The sequence below is a fragment of the Chinchilla lanigera genome, unplaced genomic scaffold, assembly GCF_000276665.1.
Source record: "Chinchilla lanigera isolate Chin_1 unplaced genomic scaffold, ChiLan1.0 scaffold00044, whole genome shotgun sequence".
Lineage (NCBI taxonomy): Eukaryota > Metazoa > Chordata > Mammalia > Rodentia > Chinchillidae > Chinchilla > Chinchilla lanigera.
The window spans coordinates 10,942,917-10,965,071 of NW_004955445.1; the positions used below are offsets into that span (position 1 = coordinate 10,942,917).

The window sequence follows — 22,155 nt, forward strand, 5'->3', positions numbered from 1 at the left end:
CGGCAGGGTGTCTGCCTGGCAAGCACAAGGTCGTGAGTTCGCTTCCCGGTACCGAAAAAACAAAACAACAACAACAAAAAAACCAAAAACAAACAATAGCAAAAAGCAAAACAGGGAGAAGCTGGACTTTTGCTCTGAGCATCACCCAGGGGATGACGGAAAGCCCTCTCTGAACCTCAGTTTATTCACCTGTAGCAAGGGGTCAGCATACTGCCTACATCATGGGCTGGCTGTGCACTTTGAGGTAGACAGCAGGCATGAGTCCCTGGCGCAGCCTGGCCTTGTTCCGCTCCGCAGGTGCGGTGACGAATGCCACCTCCCACGCATCCTACCAGAGTACAGCTGAGTGTACCCCTCTGCCTCTGCTCGGCGCCCACGGTCAGCCTTGGGTGCCGGTATAATTAGCTCCATCTCCACCGCCTCTGACACGACTGTCACCTCCCACTCGTCCACACACCATAGTCATTCTCACCAGTAACGTGCATGAAGTGCCCGCGGGGCACAGAGCTAAGTCCCACCAGAGGACAGTTCAGGAGTTTTCACAACCTCTGATGTGTCACAGGAACCAGAGGTTTTTTCTTCATACTGTGCTATGTACCAAAAAAAGAATTAAAAAAAAAAAAAAAAGAAAAGGAAAGAAAAGGAAAAAAAGTTTGGGGCCACAAAGTCTCTTACATTTGCTGGGAAATCACATTCTCAGACTTGAGAGCCCGCGGGAGAAAGGCATCCTATTTCTTTAAGAGGCCTCAGCGGGAGGGGTGGGGTGGGAGGGAACTGGCGGCGTCCGCCCAACCCACGCCTGCAGATGGGCCCGCCCCTTCTTGAATGACAGACAAACCACCCAATTGAAGAAAGTCACTTCAGCGTGACAGCGAACTGAAGCAATAGGAGCTGGAGCCGGCCTACGTGGGGAGGGGTTCCAAAAGGCGGGGCGGGTGGAGGCTGGAGTAGCAGCGGCTGCAGGACCTGGGCGCGGGAGCTGGGCCTGGGTCAGCGACCTGGTGAGCGAGGGGCGCGCCGGGGCGGGAGCGCGCGGGCGGAGCGAAAGGGCCGGCTCCGGGAACGCAGGGAGAAGAGGCCAGGCGGGAGAAAGGGACGTAGGACTGCGGCCTGCGGGTGCCCCGGGAGCCGAGGGAGCGGGCCTTGGGCGGACCGCGCTGCTCCGTCGGGCCGTGGGGGTTGCGGCCCTGCGAGGCCGGCCTGGCGGGAGGGGACAGCTGCTTCCCGCCGGGGAAGGGGCGCCGGGTGAGGAAGAGGCTGGCCGCGCCGTCGGGAGCGGAGGCTAGGCCGGGCAGTGGTCGGAGGGAGGAGTTGGGTGGGAGGACGGCGCCGGGGAGCGGGGGCAGGGGAGGGGCCGGGAAGGGGCGCGCTCGGAAGTCTGGGGTCGCGCTGAGCCTCGGCCTTCTTCCCCGGAGCATCTCCCCGCCCCGTCGATCCTGCCGGCCTAGTAGCCCCGCATCCACCCACTGTCTGTCTCCGCTGCTCCTCCCTAGCTCAGCCCCTCGCTTTTTTCCTCGACAGTTGCGGTGCCCCAACGGGTCCCGCGGGCAGCTGCGGCCCTGCTCGCGTCGGCCTAGTGTCTTGTTCAGAGAAGTCTTTACAGAATGCAGATCTGCTCTGGACACGGGCTGCTTGCTTTCCACGAACGCTTGCGGGGTCAGCCCCAGGTGGTCCCCCAGGCCCCGAGGTCGACCTGTCACTAGGCTCAGTCAACTATTCCTGCCTGATCAGTACTCTGCACATCGGCCTTTTTCCGTTCCCTCTACATCCCTAGCTCTTGCCTTTCTCGGGGTCTTTGCTTAATCCTCCTCTGTGGGCTTAATGTAGTAAATTACTTTTCATCCTCCAAATCTTCGCCCAAGTATCTCTTCCTCAGGGGAGGCTTCCCTAGTCCCTGGCAGCGTCTCACTTTCAACACAGCGTTCCTCTCCTTCACAATACTTACACAACTTCAGTTTTGCATTTGGTTGAGAAAGTATTGTTTGTCTGTTCCTATAGATAGGAAGATCCACAAGTAAGAAGACAATGTCTGATTTTGTTCCTTATATATGCAGCATCTCACACAGGGCAAGTACCATAAATATTTACTAAATGAATTGAGAGTTAGGTTTGTCAAGAGGAAGTGAGTGAGTCAGGGTCACTGATGACCTACCTGTGGAAGAAGGAAACCAACATTTAGAATACTTTTTTTTTTCCAGAGGCAGGGACTCACTGTGTATTTCAGGCTGGGCTTGAACTCCCAGCAATCCTCCTGCCTCAGCCTCCCAAGCACTAGGATTGCGGGCCTCTGCCACCATGCGTGGTTTAGAATACTTTTTTGTGCTAGGCTGTGTGCCAAACTGATGCTTTCCAATAGAATAATAATGCATGTCATGTATATTATTTAAAATTTTCTAACAGCCGTATTAAAAATATAAAAAGAAATAAGTGAAAATAATTTTAATAATACATTTTTGGTTTTTTGGGTTTTTTTGTGTGTGTGTTTTTGAGACAGGGTCTCACTATGCAGTTCAGTCTGGCCTTGAGCTCACTTTGTAGCCCATGCTGGTCTCGAACTTGCAACAATCCTCCTGCCTCAGCCTCAGGAATGCTGGGATTACAGGCATGTGCCACCATGCCCGGCAATAATACATTTTGTTTAATCCAACATATTCCAAACTATTGTAACATATAGTCTATATAATATAGTATCGTGGGTCCGGGTATGTAGCTCAGTGGCACAGCGCTGCCTGGCAAGCACAAGGCCCTGAGTTTGACTTCCAGTACCAAAAAAAAAAGAAAGAAAGAAATAGTATCAATGGACTATTTTACAGTTTTTTGTACTGACTTTCTGAAATTTAATATGCTACTTGCACTTAAGGCAGCCCTTTTTTTTTTTTTTTTTTTTTAGTTTGCATCAGTAAGAAAAGTTTATTGTAAATATATAGTAGATGAGAACAGAAGGTTTTCCTTTTTTCCATGAAAGAACACTTTCCGGTTAAGTGAAAAGAAGAAATACAGAAATCATAAAACACCTTTTAGACACCTTATTTTCAAAGGGTGAACCTGTTTTCATGGACCATTAAGATAGAAGTGTTTAAGCCAGGGAGGCTGAGGCAGGAGGATTTTTGTGAGTTCAAGATCATCCTGAGCTACAAAGTGAGCTCAAGGCTGGCCTGAACTGCATAGCGAGACCCTGCCTCAAACACACACACACACACACACACACACACACACACACAAAGATATAAGTGTTTTCTTGGACATTTCATTTTTCATGACTCTGTATGTAATGGTCTGGATGAAGAGAGACTTTGCTCTCAATGCAGCTCAATAGTAGTGTTTCTTGGTTTGTGATTCAACTCTAGATGAAGGCACTGTACCATCAGGTATCACCTCTTCAGCAATTGTCTTGATCAGTCTGGCTTTGTTAACATCTTGGTCCCTTAGATGATTCAGCCCGTCTTATTTTGAAGTAGCCACTTTTCAAGTGGTCCATAGTCACATGTGGGTAGGGGTTATCCTATTGCACTGTGCAGTATTAGACACTTCATATATCTTAACAGTGTTTAATTCACTTCAGAGCCTTTTGAGGAAACTGCTGTTACCTGCATTTTACGGTTAATAATGAAGCTTCTAAAAAGTGTTACCTCCCAGGGATCATCCTAGAGTTTGTGCGTGGAGGAGGCAGGCCTCAGGTCTCCATCTGTTGATGATGACTCAAGTCATTGTTACACTTGATACTGCCTCTAAGAAGTGCCAAGGAAGTTTGGGGGTGCCAGAAGTGGGGGCCAGACTTCTTAAAAACAATAGCGGCAGTATAGAGCATATTCTAGTTTGCTCCATGCAGAGGTATTTGTCTGAATGTATCAGTACCACCTGCCTGCATGGCTCAAGCAAGCACAATTGATGCAGTTGAAGCAAAACCTGTAGGACAAGTACTTTTCTGACCCAGTCACTTCCCTCATCCCAGCCTCAGCCTAGTCCCAGGATCTGGTTAGGAAACTTATACCCTGCAGCATCTCAGAGACCCTGGGAATACTGTGCTTGACTTCACAGCCTGACTGAGCTCAGCAGTTGCTCACTATTCACTGTGAGGCCAGCATTGTTCTAGGCCAGTTGTGGTGATTGGAGAATCTGAAACACAGCCTTCGTCTTCAGGGTGTTTATAGTGCACTTGAAAAGGCAAGACTGGATCACATAAAATGACAAGATGATAGCAAGACATCATGTGGTGTGCTGAAGAACCAGAATCAGTGGTGCGCCAGAGACTGCAAAGTGGCTGTTTGGCCAAGCTGCATGATGTGTTTTTAAAAATATTGAATTTTCACTCCTCTAGGCAGGGTAATGCTATGCAGTTTGCTCAGTCCCTACATGGAGGCTGCTTGGTTTATTTACTTACCTGCCTGACTGCTTAAGGTATTTGAATGTATAACCCATTAGGCATGCTGGTTTAATTGGAATCCCTAGAAAAGATTTGTTGAACACCAGTCATGTGCCCAGTATTATGTTGGCTGTAGCTCTAGAAGTGAAAACTTTCCAGGGTTCTTCCTTTAAGAGTAGTAATAATAATAGAACAACACTAGCAAATGCTTTCCCTTTTATATGATTTTCCTCCCTAACTGCTCTCAGATATGTTCTCTCATTTTGTCAGCAGCATACCATGGCCTGTCTGTCTTACACTAGGAAACCTGGTTACTGTGTCTTTGCAATGTCTTTGAAGTCACAGAGATAGAATTCTGCTTACTCTATGCTAAGTATTAAGTTTAATGCTTTACATATAGTACCCAGTTTAATGTTCAGACAACTTTATAAGGTAGGGTTGGTTCTAGTCCCCGACTTACAGGGAACAAAGTTGTTAGAGCTGGGTTCTAAATCCAGGTTGTCCTGTTCCAGAACACAAGCGCCTTACCTCTTAAGTTTCACAAGAAGGTCAGGGTTAGAAAAGATTCACAAACATCTGGTCCAAACCCTGCATTGTAGATCCAGTCCAGAGACACTTGTGCCCGCGGTAAAGCTGTGGAGGGAGAACTAAACCAGAAGTGGGGACCTGGGCCTTCTTTTTCCCCTAACTAGTGGCCTGGGTGTGGCCTTGACAACTTCTCTGGACCTCAGTTCCCTGCTTCATAAAATGAGAAGGCTTGGCCTAATTTTATAAGAACAATGCTGTGTTGTTACGGTCATTAGTGAAGGAGTCTGGCCCTCAGCCTGGGATTTCAGCCATAACTCAGGCCTATTCTCAGCCTGCGACAGCCCCTCCCTCTCCAAATTCCATCTGGCTATGCAGCCATGGTAATCTATTGACAGAAAACTGTTCCTTAAAGTGCATCTATATTTTCTGTCTCACTTTCTGTTTCCTCTCGTTGCCAAAAATGGAGGCAACTGGTCTGTAAAACTCAACCCCTTGTAAATTCATTGCCTAGGTGGTTGTAGTTAGGGATTTCGAAAGTTTCTAGGCAATGGATAATCCTGTCAGTAGTGGTTTTTTTCCTCTCTTAAAGGCAGTTAGGTCTGGGACCCCAGGGAGGATATTTTTGGTGTGAAATTCTGTGAACACAGATGTATGCCAGGCACTGTGCTGCAGACTTAGGGGGATAGTATGTAGTTGAGGAAGTAACCACAAGCTTCAGAGTCCTTACCCTCTGGTTGCTCACCTTCCTGGAGTGTGGGTCTCAACCCTGACCCCATCAAAATCATTGGACCTGAGTGGCCATTGGTGGTAAATAAGCAGAGTAGAAAACCACTGGTTTAGATCTCCTTCCCAGACTTTACCATCAGCGTAAACTGCTCTGGGGTCGTATTTGAAGGCAGATTCTGATCAGAGGGTCTAGTAGTGATGGCAAACCTTTTAGAGTGGTGATGACGAACCTTTTAGAGCTTTCAATGATACAAGCAGCCTGCTGCGGCATGCATGCTGTAGGTTCAACACCACTAGTGTAGGGGATATAGCTCAGTGGTATAACACTTGCCAAGCATGTGCAGGGTCCTGAGTTCACTCCCCAGCACCATAAAAACTGATTCGGAGGGTCTGGGTTGGCAGGAGTCCTACCCATTAGAACCAGGATCTGAAGGATGCCCTATGTTCCCACCCTGGTGGGATGCAGTTGGACTTTTAGTAGCTAGGGAAGAGTGCATAGAGAATTATAAAATCTGTAGAATTAGGAAGATCTGTATATATGACAGAGATCACAAATGAGGGCGCAATGAATTGTACCTGAAGTGTGAAGATTAGGACGCCAGATAGAAGAGTGATTGTGTGAACTGGGCCTTGAAGGTTGTGTAGAAGTTTGCACCTGGACCTGGCAGAGGAAATAACAGCACAAGCAAAGGCATAAGCTCCGAAGAGCAAGGAATTTGAGGGAGGAGGTGATCTGATAAGACATACATGATGGCATCTGCAGGGATGGTTGTGAAAGCCAGTTCTGCCCCAGAAGTCCCAAACGCCAATGAGAATAAGCTGGCTGCTCTACTGGGGCATTTACGCATTCTTCTGTGCATAGGAATGCCACAGAGCTGTCTGTGCAAGATGAGCTGGGGCTCTTAGAGTGCGGGTTGAGGGGAAGAAGCTCAAACACTTTCCACACCCTTCCTTGCCACATTTTTGTCTCTGCGAGTTAGTGGCTTTTTGCCATATTAGGCTGAGTCCTGTGTTCAGATATCAGCATAAAGGAGACCCTCAGCTGCTGTTGCTGTCATGGTCCTCTTGGTTTGTAGCAGTGACTGTCAGTCCTAATCTGTGTCTGCAAAATCCCCTCTCCCTGCGGGTAAATTAAGAATTGAGTCACTTCTCAGATGGAAAAGATTGCTGAGGGGGAAGCCTCTCCTGAGATTGTGGTCTTGATTAGAAAGAGCGTGTGACCTTTAGTCGCCTCCCTGGTGAGACTGCATTCTGTTGCCGGAAACATAAACCAAACTGAGCCTTGCCTCCCCCACTGAATCACAAATAGAAGAACAGGAACAAGGAGCACACATTGATCCTTACTTACCCTTAAAGGAATGGGGGAGGGAGAGGAGCTGCAAACCTTCTGGCTTTCTTCATCCTGAGTCCTTTCTCCAGGGAGCAAATCATTTTTCACTTCCTCCCCTGAGATGGGCTCTCCCACCCTGCCAGCAGATTCCGCTCCACAGAGCAAGAGCAGTCACCACAGGGTGATTGATAAACCTCCACAGGGCCTTGTGCAGCGGTGCAGATTTTATAAGCACACCTTCCAGAAGCCACTTAGAGACTGCTCCACTGGAGACACTGCTTTCCCTATTCTTCTCATTTTTTCCAGCGTTGTCTTTGAAAAGCTGGGCTTTCACTCCCATGCCTTACATTTATCTGCTTCGATCAGCATGGGCCTCTCTTCTGTTTTGTGGCCTTTTGAGTTTTCCGCATCATCTTTTCCCCTCCCCCCTGTGGTGCTCCAGAAAGGGAGTGTGTGGGGGGGTGTAGCTCAGTGGTAGAGCACTTGCCTAGCATGCAGAAGGCCCTGAGTTTTTTATCGCTAGCACTGCAAAAATAAGTAAATAAAAGAGGTGGGAAGGAGGAGAGTGAGAGTTATTGAATCTAGAAGGGGCCCCCTGGGTCAGGATGTGGGTGTGGAACTGCAGCTCCCTTATCCTGGCTGTTTGCTATTGAACTGCAGTACTGCTGAATGGTGGAGCAAGGAGCTATTTATAACCCTGAGAATTTTGCAGTGTTACTGAATTGCTTCGACCTAATTTCCACTTCCCTTCTAAAATGAAAATGAAGAGAGTAAGCAAACACGTGCTGGAAGGATTCCCTACAAGGAGATCCTTTATCCTGGGAATATTAATTCTCTGGGAAATAGTACTCCAGTCTCCCGCCTCCTGATGTTTCCACACAGAGAAAAGCACCTTGAGTCGGAGATGCTGAGCCTGATTCTCCACTCCAGTACCACACGTTCTCCCATTAGACACGGAAACAAAGTTAGAATATGGAAACACCATATAGTTGGAAGGTGTGTGACATGGAGAGAGCAGTAGAAAACCTGAACAGGTCCTGCCCTGCCCATTGGGATCCAGCCCTGGAGGCCAGAGCTGCTGGCCTTCACAGGTGGAGGTACTTCCTGAACCTTAAGTGTGTCAAGTGCCCTGCTAAGTCATGAGACCACGTGGAACTCCCTGCCCTGGTGGAGGAGGAGCTGATGAAGAAAGGAGGTGTGTAAATGTGTAATGTGACAAGAGGAGTATGACAGGATCCTCCATAGAAGTATGAACAGAATGTAATGATTAAATGGGCTTCTGTCCTTTTTCTTTGCTAGAGAATTTTGGCGAAAAATAAAAATGGTACAGAGAGGAGGTGATGGCTCAGCTGGGCTTTGAAGCTTTAATAGGAGCTCTAATGACAGTGGAAAGGAGAATGTATAAAAGATAAGATGGAAGAACAGAGCCTGCATAGTAGAAGTACCAGGTGATCTAAGAAACAGTCTGACTGGAGTTTGGATCGAGGCAACCACACAAGGAAGTGGAGACTGCCTTCTTCAGACTGTGGGGGACCATTTATTACTATAACAGTGAGCCCTTATTACATAGGTCTCTGTGTTGGTGTGTTTTAGCTTTAAGCACTCAAAACAGAAGTCACCACAGAGCACCTGCGGAGGGTCAGGTACGCAGCTACTTGCTTTCACGGGGCTTTCCAGCAACACCACTCCACCTGGCTTCAAATCCAGGCTGTGCACTTACTGTGGGACACTGAGAACTTTTTAACTTTCCTGGCCTCTATTTTCTTCTTTATCAAGTGAGGGATGACAACATATCACACAGGGTTGCTCTGTGGATTAATATTTGTAAATCTTTAAAATAGTGCTTTACGTACATATATGTTAGCTAGCCTCATCATCATCAAAGGAAGTAGAAGAGAACTGGAGTCAAAGACCTCAGGAGGCCCTGTTCTGATGTACATGTCTTCCTCTCTCCCTCTTTCCCTCCTTCCCGGCCTCCCTCCCTTCCTCCCTCCTTTCCTCCTGGGGAGGGCCATAGAAGGAGATGCACAGAAGACAACTGAACTTCTGTTACCTCCCCTGCTAAATAGAAATGTTTGTCAGAGTTCTGTGAGTACCAGTATAAAATGCTCAGTTATAGAAGTGAGTAATCAATATAGGGGCTGTTACATGTGACACAGTGACCATGTAACGAATCTGTTTTAAATAAACTAGACTCAGCTGGGCGTGGTGGCTCACGCCTGTAATCCCAGCACTCAGGAGGCTGAGGCAGGAGGATCGTTGTGAGTTTGAGGCCAGCCTGGGCTACAAAGTGAGCTCAAGGTCAGCCTGAACTGCATAGGGAGACCGTCTCAAAAAGACATACATACATACATACATACATACATACATAAATAAATAAATAAACAAACAAACAAACAAACTAGACTTATCTAAGGGCGGGTGTCCTCATTGGTTCTGCCAGTGTTAATCAAGTGCCTATTGTGTACCATCATCTTAAGCCACAAGATGCTGCTCTGATCTCCATTGTAGACTTCCTTAGAATTTGGGCCAGCCTTGGTCTTAGGCTTTTTAGATGCAGTGAGCAGAAACAGACTGACTTAATTGAAGGAGTTGTACTGGCAGAATGCAGGTAACCCAGTGTGTAGGGAGTGCAGCGGTGGAATCTGGAACATTATCAGGCAGTGATTTTCTTTTTTTCTGGGATTTTCTGGTTTCTGGCCTCTGACTTTTTTTGGACACAGGGTTTTGCTATGCAGATGCAGTTCAGTCTGGCTTTGAACTCGCTGTGTAGGCTGGCATTGAACTTCAAGTGATCTTCCTGCCTCAGCCTCCCAAATGCTGAGATTACAAGGGTGCACCACCATGCCCAGCTACTCTTTATTTTTGAATTCTTCCTGCAGAATAGATTTCTCTGCAAGGCTCCTGGTTTTTGCTTCTCCACACCTTTGGCTTATAAATGGATTTGGCTTGCCATGGTACCGGCTCTGCTGCTGTGACCTTAGTGCTCTTTTGCCAGTTGTCACCCACCTTCCTTGGTCTTTGTCTTTTAAATTCAAGAGAATGAATTAGATCACCCAACTGAAGTTGGGTATCTACCTCAGCTCCAGTGGCAGGAGAGAGGTACAGTACAAAACAGGATGCCTGAGCTTTGTGGGAAAAGAAGAGTTGATAAGAGAGTTGATAAGAGTTGTGGGGATTTGTAAATATCTTTTGGATAGTGTAAGTCTTCGCAAATCTCTATCCTTTAAAAAGCGTCGGAATTTCTGGAATTTTTGGAATAGCCAAGAATCATTACAGGCGTGGTGGCACACACTTGTAATCCTAGCACTTGAGGGGCGAGGGGCTGAAGCAGAAAGATCCCTGCAAGTTCAAGGCCAGTCTGAGCTACAAAGTGAATTTGTATAGTTTGCATAGTGAAACCAAATCTTAAAAAGATAAAACAAAACAAAACAAAAAAACCCATTCATGGCTTGCTTTCATGAGGAGACATTTATGTAGGGTCAAAATGAAGTAATAACTATAGTGAGTTTTAGCTTATTCTTCTCAAGAGATAGTATTCAGAAAGGAATTATTTAAAATATGGTCTGTTTTTAGCATCATCAAATAGAACAAGGGTATAGCTTCCTTGCAGAGTTATAAAGACATTCTATTTGGATCTTCAGGTTCTGATTTCGAATCTTTAACTTGAGACTCAGGAAGCACCAGAGACATGCTTTTGTTCTACATTCACATCTTAGAGCAGAAGAAAACAGAGACTTGGGTAAAGGCACAGGTAAACACTGTGAGGGAGCCAAGGCTAGGTCGTAAGGTCTTGGGCTGTAAATCCATTGCTTTGTCCCGCAGAGAAAAATCTGTTCCTAATTACAGCCGATGTCCCAGCAAGCGTAGGGCATCCAGAGTCATGGCACCACCCTGGCATGGGAGGTCCCAGCCTTGCTCTTTCACTGGAGAAGAGCATTTCAACTAGAAGTTACACTCATGGGTCCAGTTTCTTCTCAGAGGTCTGTGTTGTGCCTAAGCATGTAAAAATTATGCTGAAAAATGTTGCCTGGCACTGCGTAGATTATGGAAGCTGTAGGGACCATCAGACCAGCCTTCTTTAGCCCCTTTAGGCTTTATGTAGTTCCAATGAACAGAGAAATTCCGGCCTGCTAGGGTACAGGGGAAGAGCGCTAGCCAAGTCCACTCCAAGTTCTGTACCCGCTTTGCCACTCACTAGCTAGGTGACCTTGCTTCACCACAATCAGAGCTTTACTTTCATCATCCTCAAATGGTGCGACAATTCTGTCCTGCCTACCTCATTGGCTCCAGGGAGCGTTCAACAAGGAAAGTGAAAGCTCTTTGAAAAACATTTCTTTCACATGGTCATATCCTGGAAACTCTGGTATTTTTGATAGGAGTTCTCAAGCAGCCACCCTGATAGATAGGGAAATGGTCATGAAAGCTGTTTCTGAGGCCCGTGGGTGTGTAAGGGACAGACTTACACCCCCTTTTTACCAGAGCGGTTTGTGCCTACCAAGGCTGTGTGAACTGACATCTGTGTTTGGGTTGAAAATTGATAGCATACATGAATAACAGCTTAGCAACGGGCACGCTGCCTATGCCAGGAGAGGCAGGTGGTCCTTATTAGAGAAGCATGAATTGAGAGTGAATGGTTAAACCTTGAGGATGCAGAAAGGTCTTTTTCATTAAGAGAGCGACCTCTCCTCAACCGTTAGGCGAGGAGTGTAAATATACATTGAAAGAATCCATCAACTCAGTGGCTTCTTTTCTCTTCAGCTACTGCTTAGAATACCACTAAAAGATCAGAGTTGCCTAGGATACCAGTCACATGGGCCTATCTCGTAGACTTGCTCAAAATGATTTATTTTATTTTACTTTGGAGAAAAGTAGGGGAGAGGTTAGAGGAGCGTCCAAAGCCCTTTCCTCCTCGATAGGGGTCTTTGTGCATGAACAAATTACCTCCCTGTGTTTGAGCCCTCAGCAGCCCTTGCCCTTGGCAGTAAGGACAAAAGAGCATTTCCTGTCCCAGTTTTCTCTCCTGTTCTCTGAACTCTGCGGCATCCCACACAGGGGAAGCTCCACATTGTGTCCTTGGAGCAGGGAGGAGTGGCAGCAGTCAGTAGGAAGGAGAGGAGAGCATGTGGCTGGGCCCTGCTGACACTGGGATCTTCCTCCGATGCCTGCAAAGAGAAGTAGTCTTCAGCTAACCACTCAACCAAGAAAAGACTGTCTATTCTTATCTGCCTCAGAGCGTGTGCTTCTCCCCCCTCACGGTCCCAAGACAGGAATTTGCAGTAAATAGCTTTTCTAATCACCAAGTTTTCTTGACCCTTCATACTAAAGTGTCACATTGGCATATCTTGCTACTGGCTGAGCTGTAGATGATAGATAGGCTTGTCCCATTTCTACTTGCTGATTTAATCTATAAAGACAACAGCCCAAGGAGAGTTTGGGGTATGATCTAGAAAAATTCAAACCAAGTAATTCTGTATGTTGCTTTATAGAATATCTGTCTTCAGACTGCCCAAAATAGATAACAAGAGTGAAGTGAAGGCACATTTTGTGACTTTTGCTTTCTTCCTGATTCTTTCTCCCCAGGCAGCTGTGTCTGTGTATGTGTCTTGGAGAAATAGGGCTCACTGAGAGCGATGCCGCCACCATCTGACATTGTCAAAGTGGCCATTGAGTGGCCAGGTGCTAATGCCCAGCTCCTTGAAATTGACCAGGTATGCTTTTGAACCAAAAAGCAGTGATAAAAGGAGAGGGGTCAGGGTGCGTGGCAGGGGATGCTTTTAGGCCTATGGGCCATCAGAATCAAGAGTAAGCACGGCTGCAGGCAAACTGAGCTTTGGGCCTGGCCCATCCCAGGGAAGGTGGGTCCTGTTGCTTCCTCCTTGATTTCATGTATGGGGGATGTATCTCCTTGACAAAGATGCTTCCTCCTTGACAAAGATGCTTCCTCCTTGACAAAGCTGGCAGGAATAAGATCATTCTGTCCCAACCTAGTCCTGCTTGGTACTCCCTCTCCTGAACCTGGCATGAGTAGTATATGGTTGATGGTAAAGGATCTCTCTTTCTCTCTCTATTTCAGAAACGGCCTCTGGCCTCCATCATCAAGGAAGTTTGTGATGGGTAGGTTGGAACTGACCTCACTCTCAATGCTGGCAGCTAAGACAGATGAGCAACTAGACCTTGGGACTTCCACAAAAGATCTCTGGTTAGGCAGGTCCCCAGTGTGGGCTCTTATGGGCCACTGTGTTACCGAGGAACCATAGTTGATAAGATTATCCTAAGACTTCACGGGAATCTTAATTTACTCCTTTTAAGTCCAAGTATGCCCTGTTTGAGGTCCTGGGAGGATTTGAGACATACCCTTAACTGTACCCCTTCCTACTATGGTGCTAACCTTTTCCGGAGACTGAAGAGTTACTTTTTAATATCTCAACCTAAAGATTTGTTTCATTTTGGTGTAGGCTCTCCAATCGCTTGAGTAACTCAATTGAAAATTATTTATTTGCAGCTTGTGGACAACATAGGTGAGTAGCCCAGTGGGATATACTGTTTTCTCCCACATAGGTGGTCATTGCCAAACCCAGAGTACTACACCCTCCGGTATGCAGACGGTCCCCAGCTCTACATCACTGAACAGGTTAGTACAGGGAGGGCCAAAGGCTGTACAGGCCTCCATCACACATGACCCACTCAAGGAGGTGGCACTATGTAGCTCACTTAACATCCAGGTAAGTAACATTTTTCTTGAGAAGAGAGTTGTTCCCTGATCAGAGTGGAGAGCACCAGCCCTTTGCTCCTCCGATGACTAGAAGATGGTTTTACTTCCTGAGACCCTGGGGCACTTGAAAAGGATCTTAGAAGCTCTTTGTCTTTGGAATAAACCAGAGAAGAGTCCTCTGTGAAGAGCTTCAGTTTCAGGACAGTTGTCTCTTCATAGCCTTTGGGAGGGGCAGGTTCTAGGACCCCCAGGGATACTAAAATATGTGGATTCCAAGGTGGTACTGATTTTACATATAACCTAGATACATCCCCCATACATGAAATCATCTGTAGATGACCTGTAATACCAAATCCACTGGAAATGCTGTATCAATATTTGTTATACTATATTGTTTAAGAAATAATGGCAAAGGGACTGGGGATTTAGCTCAGCGGCACAGCACCTGCCTGGCAAGTGCAAGGTCATGAGTTCGATTCCCAGTACTGGAAAAAAACCAAAAACCCAAAAAAAAAAAAAAAAAAAAATGGCAAGAAAAAAACAACCGTGTACGCTCAAAAGCAGTTTTTCCTCCAGATTATTTTCAGTTCATCATTGGTTGAATTATCCATAAAAGTGGAGCCTACAATAGAGTTGACTGTACTTTTAAACTGACTAAAAGATCTTGTTGATTCAACTTGCTTTTGTTTTCTGTTTGTTAATTAGACTCGCAGTGACATTAAGAATGGAACAATCTTACAACTGGCTATCTCCCCGGTAGGTATTCTTTCTTTCTTAGGAGGTTATTAATTTAATAAACATATGAGCACCTACCATGGCCATACTCTGTTGTTAAAACTAGGACTATGCAGATTAGAAAGCCTTTTCTTACACCTTGGTTGGCCGCAAACAAACAAGTACAGTATAAGGCCTCTCTCAAGGATCTTGAGAGAAAGTTACTTAGAGAGCTGTGAGAACTTAGAGGCCACCTGTCTCAGCCTGGGATTCCTAGAAAGCCTTCCCAGAGAAAGGGACACTTTGCTCAGATGCTAGAAAATGTGCCAGAATTAACTGTAAAAGAAGAAAATGAAACTTTTTGCAAGCAGAGGTGCAGAGGTGGGGTATGTCTGGGAAGGTGGGAATGCTAGGCGGCTGGAGTGCTGTGGCAGCCACTGAGATGCCAGGTCCTGAAGGCTTCTGCCCACGGGTTTGGAGTTTATCCAGAAGGAATCGTGACATTTGAGGATTTCCAGCTGGAAGATACATTCTGTGTAGATTGAAGTTTCAGATCACATCCTGACAATCTGGAAGATGGGCTGCCAGAAGGGAGGCTGGTGGGGGAGGAACCTCTAAGAGGCTGGTGAGCAGTGTTAACATCCCAGGGCGGGCAAGTGGCACTGAAGACGGACACGAAGAGTACTTAGGAAACAGCTCCAATGGAAATGAAGTACTAGATGTAGGTAGCAAGGGAGAATCTACGAGGACCCCCTGGTATCTGCAAGAGCAGCCCTTAAAACTGGCTAAGGAAGTGACTAGAAGGGTAGGAAAAAACCAGGAGTGTTAAATGACTTGGGAGCTGAGGGCAGAGAGAGGGTCAGGATGGAGGAAGGTGTGGTTTGCAGTTTGCGATAAGTAGGGAGAGAAGGTAAACTGAAAACAGAACTATCTACTGACCAGGGAGGTCACGTGGAGATCTTCACAAACAGTTGGATGGCCAGGTTGCAGTGGATGAGTAACAAGGTTAAAAAGATAAAATGTGACTTGCCGTATATCAAGAAGCTTGGCTTTAAAAAGAAATAGAGAAAGCAGTAACTCAAGGGGGATGTGGTCAAAAAGATGTGATTTAAAAAAAATAATAGGTAAAATAATAATGTGTTTCAAAACTTTTACTTTGTACAGATGTAGTGAAAGGTCTGTCTCCCACTTCTGTCCCCCGTCTGTTCAGTTCTCCCCGCTGTGACCCTTCACAACTGCTCGTTTCTGTTACAGTTTTTTTGCGTCCATGAGAATGTGTTAAGATGAGAGAGAGGAAGGTGAAGGTACAAGAAAGAGGGGTGACTGACAGAACGGGACCTTCCTGGGTCAGGCCAGGGCAGACTCAAGGCCCAGGTAGAGGGAACCACCTTGATTGCCAGGCTTGTGACAAAATGGTGATGAGAGTGCAGCTTCAGTCGCATTTGTAGAAGAGCTGCCGGGAAGTGAGAGGAGTGGCTCTTTTCTTGGTGAGCTAGAGACTCATTCATACGAGGGGAGGGAAACACGGAGGGATGGCAGCTGACATTTACTGAACATCCGCCAAACACTTCGTCTATATTTAATCCGAACAAATAGCCAAGGAGATTGGTACTCTTGTTGGCCCAGTTTTACAGACAAGGAAACTGAGGGCTTATGGAGGTTAAAAATAAAACCTTGCCATTTGTCCCACAGAAGGGAGACTGAGCCAGCTCTCAAAATCCAGACACATCGTACTCTAGGCCAGTTTCTTACCTGCTTTCTCCTTGTCTCCTCTCATCTTAAGAACTTCATTCTCCTGTCCTAAGCTCTGCTACTTTAGTATGACAGTCTGGGAGTTTTACAGAAGTGCCAAAGCATTTTACAGACTTCTTGCGTGGAGTAGTTGACTTCCCCAGAAGCACCTATCTCAGGAGCAGGAGGCAGCAACCCAGAAATGCTGTCTCTGGAGGAAAACTGACATTTGGACTGGAAGTTTCTAAGTGTCTACAAATCAGTGCTCTGCAAATTGTTCCATCCTGTGACCTTTTCTCATGGTGCACATTTTCTCTGCTGTAGGATTTGGAGGATTTGTGTTACACTGAGAGTAGTGTGCCATTATGGGCCCTCTTTGCGCCAATAAAAGGAAAGGCCAGAGGAGAGAGAGCAGGCCTGGCTCCTTGGCAGGCTGCAGAGGTGGTCACTTGCTCAACACTCTGAGAATAAGGGAAGACTGTGGGTGCACTTTTGTGCCTAAGGTGACTCCTTTCCCACAGAGGATGTTAAATTAAAAAAAAAAGAATGATGAAACAGTAAGTTGTGAGTCAGTGCCTATGAAGTTGACAAGTTCAGCAAGAGGAAAGCGGAGTGAATGTAAGTGGGATTTTAGCTGCAGGTTGTAGGAAGGAGACAACCATCCTGCATGGGTTCTTGTGGCAGGAAGAAGCGTCTCCACCAGCCTTCATTTTCATAAAGCTATTTTGAAATTAATGGTTTGCGGCTCCTTGATACTCTTAGTTTCCACAAGACTATTAGTTAAGAAATTGTGAGGCTTATCACATTTTAAGATTAAAAGGGCTCTTAAAGATTATCAGATTACATTTACCACCTGTTGTAAAAGTTCCTTTAGTAGGGTCTCTGGCAGATTGCTATCCGGGTTCTCCACTCTTGCTTTTAGCATGGGACTCAGTTCTTTACGAGAAACTGCTTCTATTGTTGGGCGGTTTTAATTAATAGAAAGCTCCTTATTAAGCCAATATCTGTTCTCTGTGACTTGTCATATTTAGTGAGTCTCTGTATATTCCCTTAGTAGGACTTTTTAAATCCATAGACCAGAGGGGTACAGAAAAAATACAGATTACTACACATTGGTGTTGGCATCCTGGAAATTCCCTGACTGATCCCATAAACATTTATTTAGCAACTCCTAAGCATTGTGAAAAACTAATTCTGCGTGGAGCTTGGATGTCTGCATAAAGGCTCCTAGGAGCTATCCACAGAGTTGTATCTGTTGCAAAGAGCAGATGGCATATTTTGTCCCTGGTCTCACAGTCCCGGGCTGCACGCCAGCTGATGGAGAAGACTCAGTCATCCAACATGGAGACCCGGCTGGATGCCATGAAAGAGCTGGCCAAGCTCTCTGCTGATGTGACTTTTGCCACCGAGTTCATCAACATGGATGGCATTGTTGTGCTGACGAGGCTCGTGGAAAGTGGAACCAAGCTCTTGTCCCAGTGAGTATTGCTGCGGACTTCTGACTTACTGCCTTCCGCAGTGCCTGTGCCCCCACTTGCACAGCCAGATGAGGATTTGACTGAGCACTTCTGTCTACAGAGTGGTGGCCAAACCCTGCAGTGCTCATGAAGCGGGTTTGTTCATTCAGAGGGTACAAAAGAGTCCCTTGCTGAATAAGGAGTAAAAACAGGGCCGGAGAAGCTAGGAGGAAAGAAGTTTGTCCATAGCAGATCCGTTAACTTGTGGATGAGGGCTAGTGAGCAGACAAGAACCATGCATTACCTCCCAGGCCAGGTGACTGCTCTGAACCAGTCCCCCCACCTACGCCCTCCCTGTGCCACCCCCTCCCACCCATGTGCACATTTGTATGCATGCACACACGTGCCTTCTTCTGTGCTTGCTACGGGCTTCCCCTCCGTTCACCCTCTCCCTGCCACACGCTGTCAGGGAGGAGGAGCCGCAGAACTCTGTGCCCCACACCAGCGCCCTCACAGTCCCCCAGAGTTGGGCAGATGTGGGAAGCTGCGCCTGAGCTCAGTAGGGAGGGACAGATGCTTGGGTTTCTGTCTAAGCCTGTGGAGCCGAGGCTGGCAGACCGGGAGCCAGAAACCGTCTCTCAGGTGATGGATCAGCTACTGAATTTTTCAGCCAAACCAAGCAACTAATCATGGGTATTTGTTTTAAGTCTTGGATCATAGCCTATGCTGAAAACCCAAAGTCACTGCCAGCTGCAGTGACCATGGAGTTCTCCAGTCTCCCAAGTGTACAGGGTTACCGCAGCCTTAGTTTCCCTCTCTTTAAAATGGAGGTGACACCTTGTTGAAAAGACTGTTGTTAATGAGAATGTGTCGAACATGCTAGTAAATGGGCAAATGCTTTGTTAATTACGGAGCACGGCATAGATCCATAAAGGATTAAATGTGTAAGGAGAGACAAAAGAGAAAACATTTTAATCCTTGTTCTCTGCCAGCATTATTGTAAGGGCTCTGCATACATCATCAGCTTACCCTCCCCGCAACCCTATGAGGGTAATGCTGTGAGACTAACTCGATTTTACCGAGGAAGAAATTGAAGTTTGAAAAGATAAAATTTGCCGAATTAGTGAACGGTTGAACAGAAGTTGAACCCATGTCCATATCTTTCCTCTTTCTCCTGCACACCGCTATCTCTGGCCTAAAGGTTAACATGGAATATAAACTCCCTTGGGTTCCTCCAGCAAGCATCAGAATTTGGCAAAGGTCTGATGTCTTCTTTGTTTTGGGAAACAGATGAGTGATTCTATATTCTTGAGATGCAGCAACATGGAGAAGGCAATCCTAATCACCCAACAGCCTTTTTTCTTTTTTTTAATCATGGATACCTGGGCTGAATGCTCTGCATCTGGCTGGTTGTGCACTCAGGCACTTACAGTTTCTTTGATTGACTTTTCATGGGGTGTTTACATTGAAATCTGTCCCCTTTGTGGCTGCTTTCACATTCGTGTTCCCCGGATCTGAATCTGTATTATTTTGTGTGTGTGTGTGTGTGTTGCACGTGTCTCAGCTACAGTGAGATGCTGGCATTCACCCTGACTGCCTTCTTAGAGCTCATGGACCATGGCATTGTCTCCTGGGACATGGTTTCAATCACCTTTATTAAGCAGGTGAGGCCTCCAACATCCCATCTCTCTCTCCTTCCTCAGTTGCCAGCTGTTCTCCGGGCTTCAGGGTAGATGGGGGCAATACAGCTCATGCTTTCTGTTCCCTGGATTTGCATTTTTTAATCCTCAAACTCTGGTCTTCCTGGCTCCTAAAAGATTTATAACTTATTATACAGGTGCTCCTCAACTTACAGTGAGTTCTGACCTAATAAACTCATTGTAAGTTGAAAATGTTGTAAATCAAAAATCCATTTAATATACCTAACCTACTGAACAGCATAGCTTAGCAACGCAGTGTCCTGCAGGATCTCGATTGTTTACCCTTGTAATCATGTAGTTGACCTAGGAGCTGTGGCTCACTGTCATTCCCCAGCATAGACAATGTTGTCATCGCTAGCCCAGGAAAAGATCAAAACTCAAAATTCCAAGTATAGTTTTTCCTGACTGCATATCACTTTGCACCATAATTGAACCCTCCTGAGTCAAGAACTGTCTGCTCAGCCCCTGCCCTGAGAGGGTAGGAGGGGGCTATGAGAACTGAAGAGGTTCAGAGTGGAATTGATTGCCAGCATTACTCCGAATAAGCCCGCCAGTCAACCAGTGCCATCCCTGAGTCTTCTGACCTGCTTCCTCAGTTCTCCCTTTTCTTTGGATTAAAAAATAATAAGAACGGGCATTTCATTTGCAAAACTGCCTTCTCTTTGCAAAGTAACCTGTTTAGGTAGTCAGATTGAACACAGTGGATATAAAAGGAGAGTCCTAGTTTAACCCTCCTTCTACCAGAAAGAGCAGTGTTAATTCAGAAAACTGGTCTAAAGCCAGTGAATAATAATTACATCCACTGATCTAGAATTGTTTTTGGCTTAGCATTCTGGGAACTTTCCTGCAGTGGAGACATTTGGGGAAAAGTGAAGTGACCTTGGGTCAAGGACTTCGTAATGGGGATTGAGAAGAAGAGTAGATTAAAAGACTTCAAGGTCCTCTCTGCCTCTCCAAGTCTGCAATGCAGTGTTTATAAGGAAGAAGCGCAATTCAGAAGAGCAGGTGGAAGTAAAATGAGATCCCAGTATCACTAAATCCTCTGCACTCAGCTTTCTCATGCCTGAATTCTTATTTTGAAAAAAAGGATTAAACTCTTAGATTTTGAGGAAACACATTTGAGTGGATGCTGTAATCTGAGGTTGTGGTGTCCATGCCTAAGGAACCCTTGCACGTTGGCCAGGGCAGGGCTGTCTCCCAGCCACAACTCCCTGCACGTAGGCTTCCTGGCTAAGGAGAGCGCCTCCAGGGCTGGCACCAGATACCTCAGCTACCCAGCTCTCTTGAGCCCCAAGTTTCCTTAACTGATCTGCCGTATCTGGGTCTAGATTGCAGGGTACGTGAGCCAGCCCATGGTGGATGTGTCAATCCTTCAGAGGTCCCTGGCCATCCTGGAGAGCATGGTCTTGAACAGCCAGAGTCTATACCAGAAGATAGCAGAGGAAATCACCGTGGGACAGCTCATCTCGCACCTGCAGGTGTGAGTAGGAGGCCCCATCCACCCTCCCGTCACTAGTCTTATTTTGGTTCTACCTCTGTTTTGTGTGTATTTCAGGTTGTACTCATTCCTTCGTCTCCTCTTCCACATGACTGTCAGGATTCCTTCCATAATTCAGGCCCAGCCTTGTTATGCTCCTGCCTGAAATCTCATACTCCTTGCCCTTTAGGGTAAAGTGGAGGTTTTCCCAGTTTCCCTGTACTTAATAGGCTCTGTTTGCACCTTTGACAACTATATTTATATAAAATACTGTATTTTTATTATCTGTAGTCTCTTAAACTTTGAGCTTCCTGGGAACAGGAATCAATCATTTTTGCAACTCTTGCTTTGATTTGAGTAGAAGCTCAGTTAGTATTCACTGGCTGATGATTACTGAACTAATATGCTATGGGGACAGCAAGAAATATCAAAGTGTGAATTCAGGACACAGTTCAAATCTAGATGCTACTGAATATGAAGTCTCTGCCTTCAGCAAGTTACCTAGTTTGTCTTTCCTGGCTTCGTTTGCCTTGTCTGTAGACTGGGGTTAATCATCCCCACTTCCCAGACTGTGAAAATCAAGGTTTTTTAAAAAGGTTTAACATATTCACCATGGGATAATAATTTGTCTGTCTCCCTGTGGGACAGCTCTGATTTGAATTTCATTGTCTGATGTTAAGTAGCTAACCACTGGTGGTTCTAGCCACCTGATAGCGTGGTCAGGCATGTACCACCAGTGGTTTAAGACACCTGATGGAACAGTCATGCATAAATCACCAGTGCTTAAAGCGGACAGGAACATGTTACTACAGTGACTACCAAAGGTATTCAGTACCTCCAGAGTTTTATTGATTTGGGTTTTTAAGAAGCTTATAATACCATAAAATATTTTACCAGATGATAAAACCAGATAATAAATGAAAAGAACTGTTTGTCTCTTTATTTTTTTTTCTTCACTTTGAGCCAGTCTGTACAAATTAGGGAAACTAGGTTTCCCAAAACAAGGATGGTAATAACTATGGCCTCCCCTCTGACCCTCGCTCACTTCCAGCTTGTCAGACATGGTCAGAATGCTGCCAGATTCCCCTGCCAGGCCCGGGAAGTTGATGCCGACCCTGTCCTCGTTCAGCCTTGCCCCCAGCCTGTCTCCCCGACTAATCCAAGTAAAAAGAAAGCACAGTGATTTCTTTGCACCTCTGATCTCGCTTTTTCACTTTGTCACTTTTAAGGGCTTCTTCACCACCTGATCTCATCCCTATAGAGCCAACAGAGTTGATGGGTGAGAGGAACATGTTGAACTCTGCATAGAGAGTTGTGATTGTCCTTATACTTTCTCTCGGAATTGGGAATGACCTCAGTTGCCTCCCTGAGAACAATAGGAGAACGTGGCCTTTCTTAGGGGTCATTTGTGAAT

General features: G+C 46.1%; 1 protein-coding gene across 2 annotated transcripts in view; it reads left to right on the forward strand.

Moving 5' to 3' along the window:
- The first annotated feature begins 921 nt into the window (after positions 1 to 921).
- The window catches only part of Elmo2 (engulfment and cell motility 2), a 38,816-nt gene continuing 17,582 nt past the window's right edge, over positions 922 to 22,155 (forward strand). Inside the window, exons 1-8 of one of the 2 annotated variants that reach the window (XM_005392377.1) lie at positions 922 to 1,001; positions 12,531 to 12,658; positions 13,024 to 13,064; positions 13,509 to 13,581; positions 14,368 to 14,418; positions 17,404 to 17,585; positions 19,129 to 19,228; positions 20,593 to 20,744. In XM_005392377.1, the coding sequence (XP_005392434.1) occupies positions 12,581 to 12,658; positions 13,024 to 13,064; positions 13,509 to 13,581; positions 14,368 to 14,418; positions 17,404 to 17,585; positions 19,129 to 19,228; positions 20,593 to 20,744 (677 nt within the window). In that variant the 5' untranslated portion in view covers positions 922 to 1,001; positions 12,531 to 12,580. Of the gene's footprint in view, positions 1,002 to 12,530; positions 12,659 to 13,023; positions 13,065 to 13,508; positions 13,582 to 14,367; positions 14,419 to 17,403; positions 17,586 to 19,128; positions 19,229 to 20,592; positions 20,745 to 22,155 lie in introns of those variants that run through there. The other variant, XM_005392380.2, reaches the window with a different exon arrangement.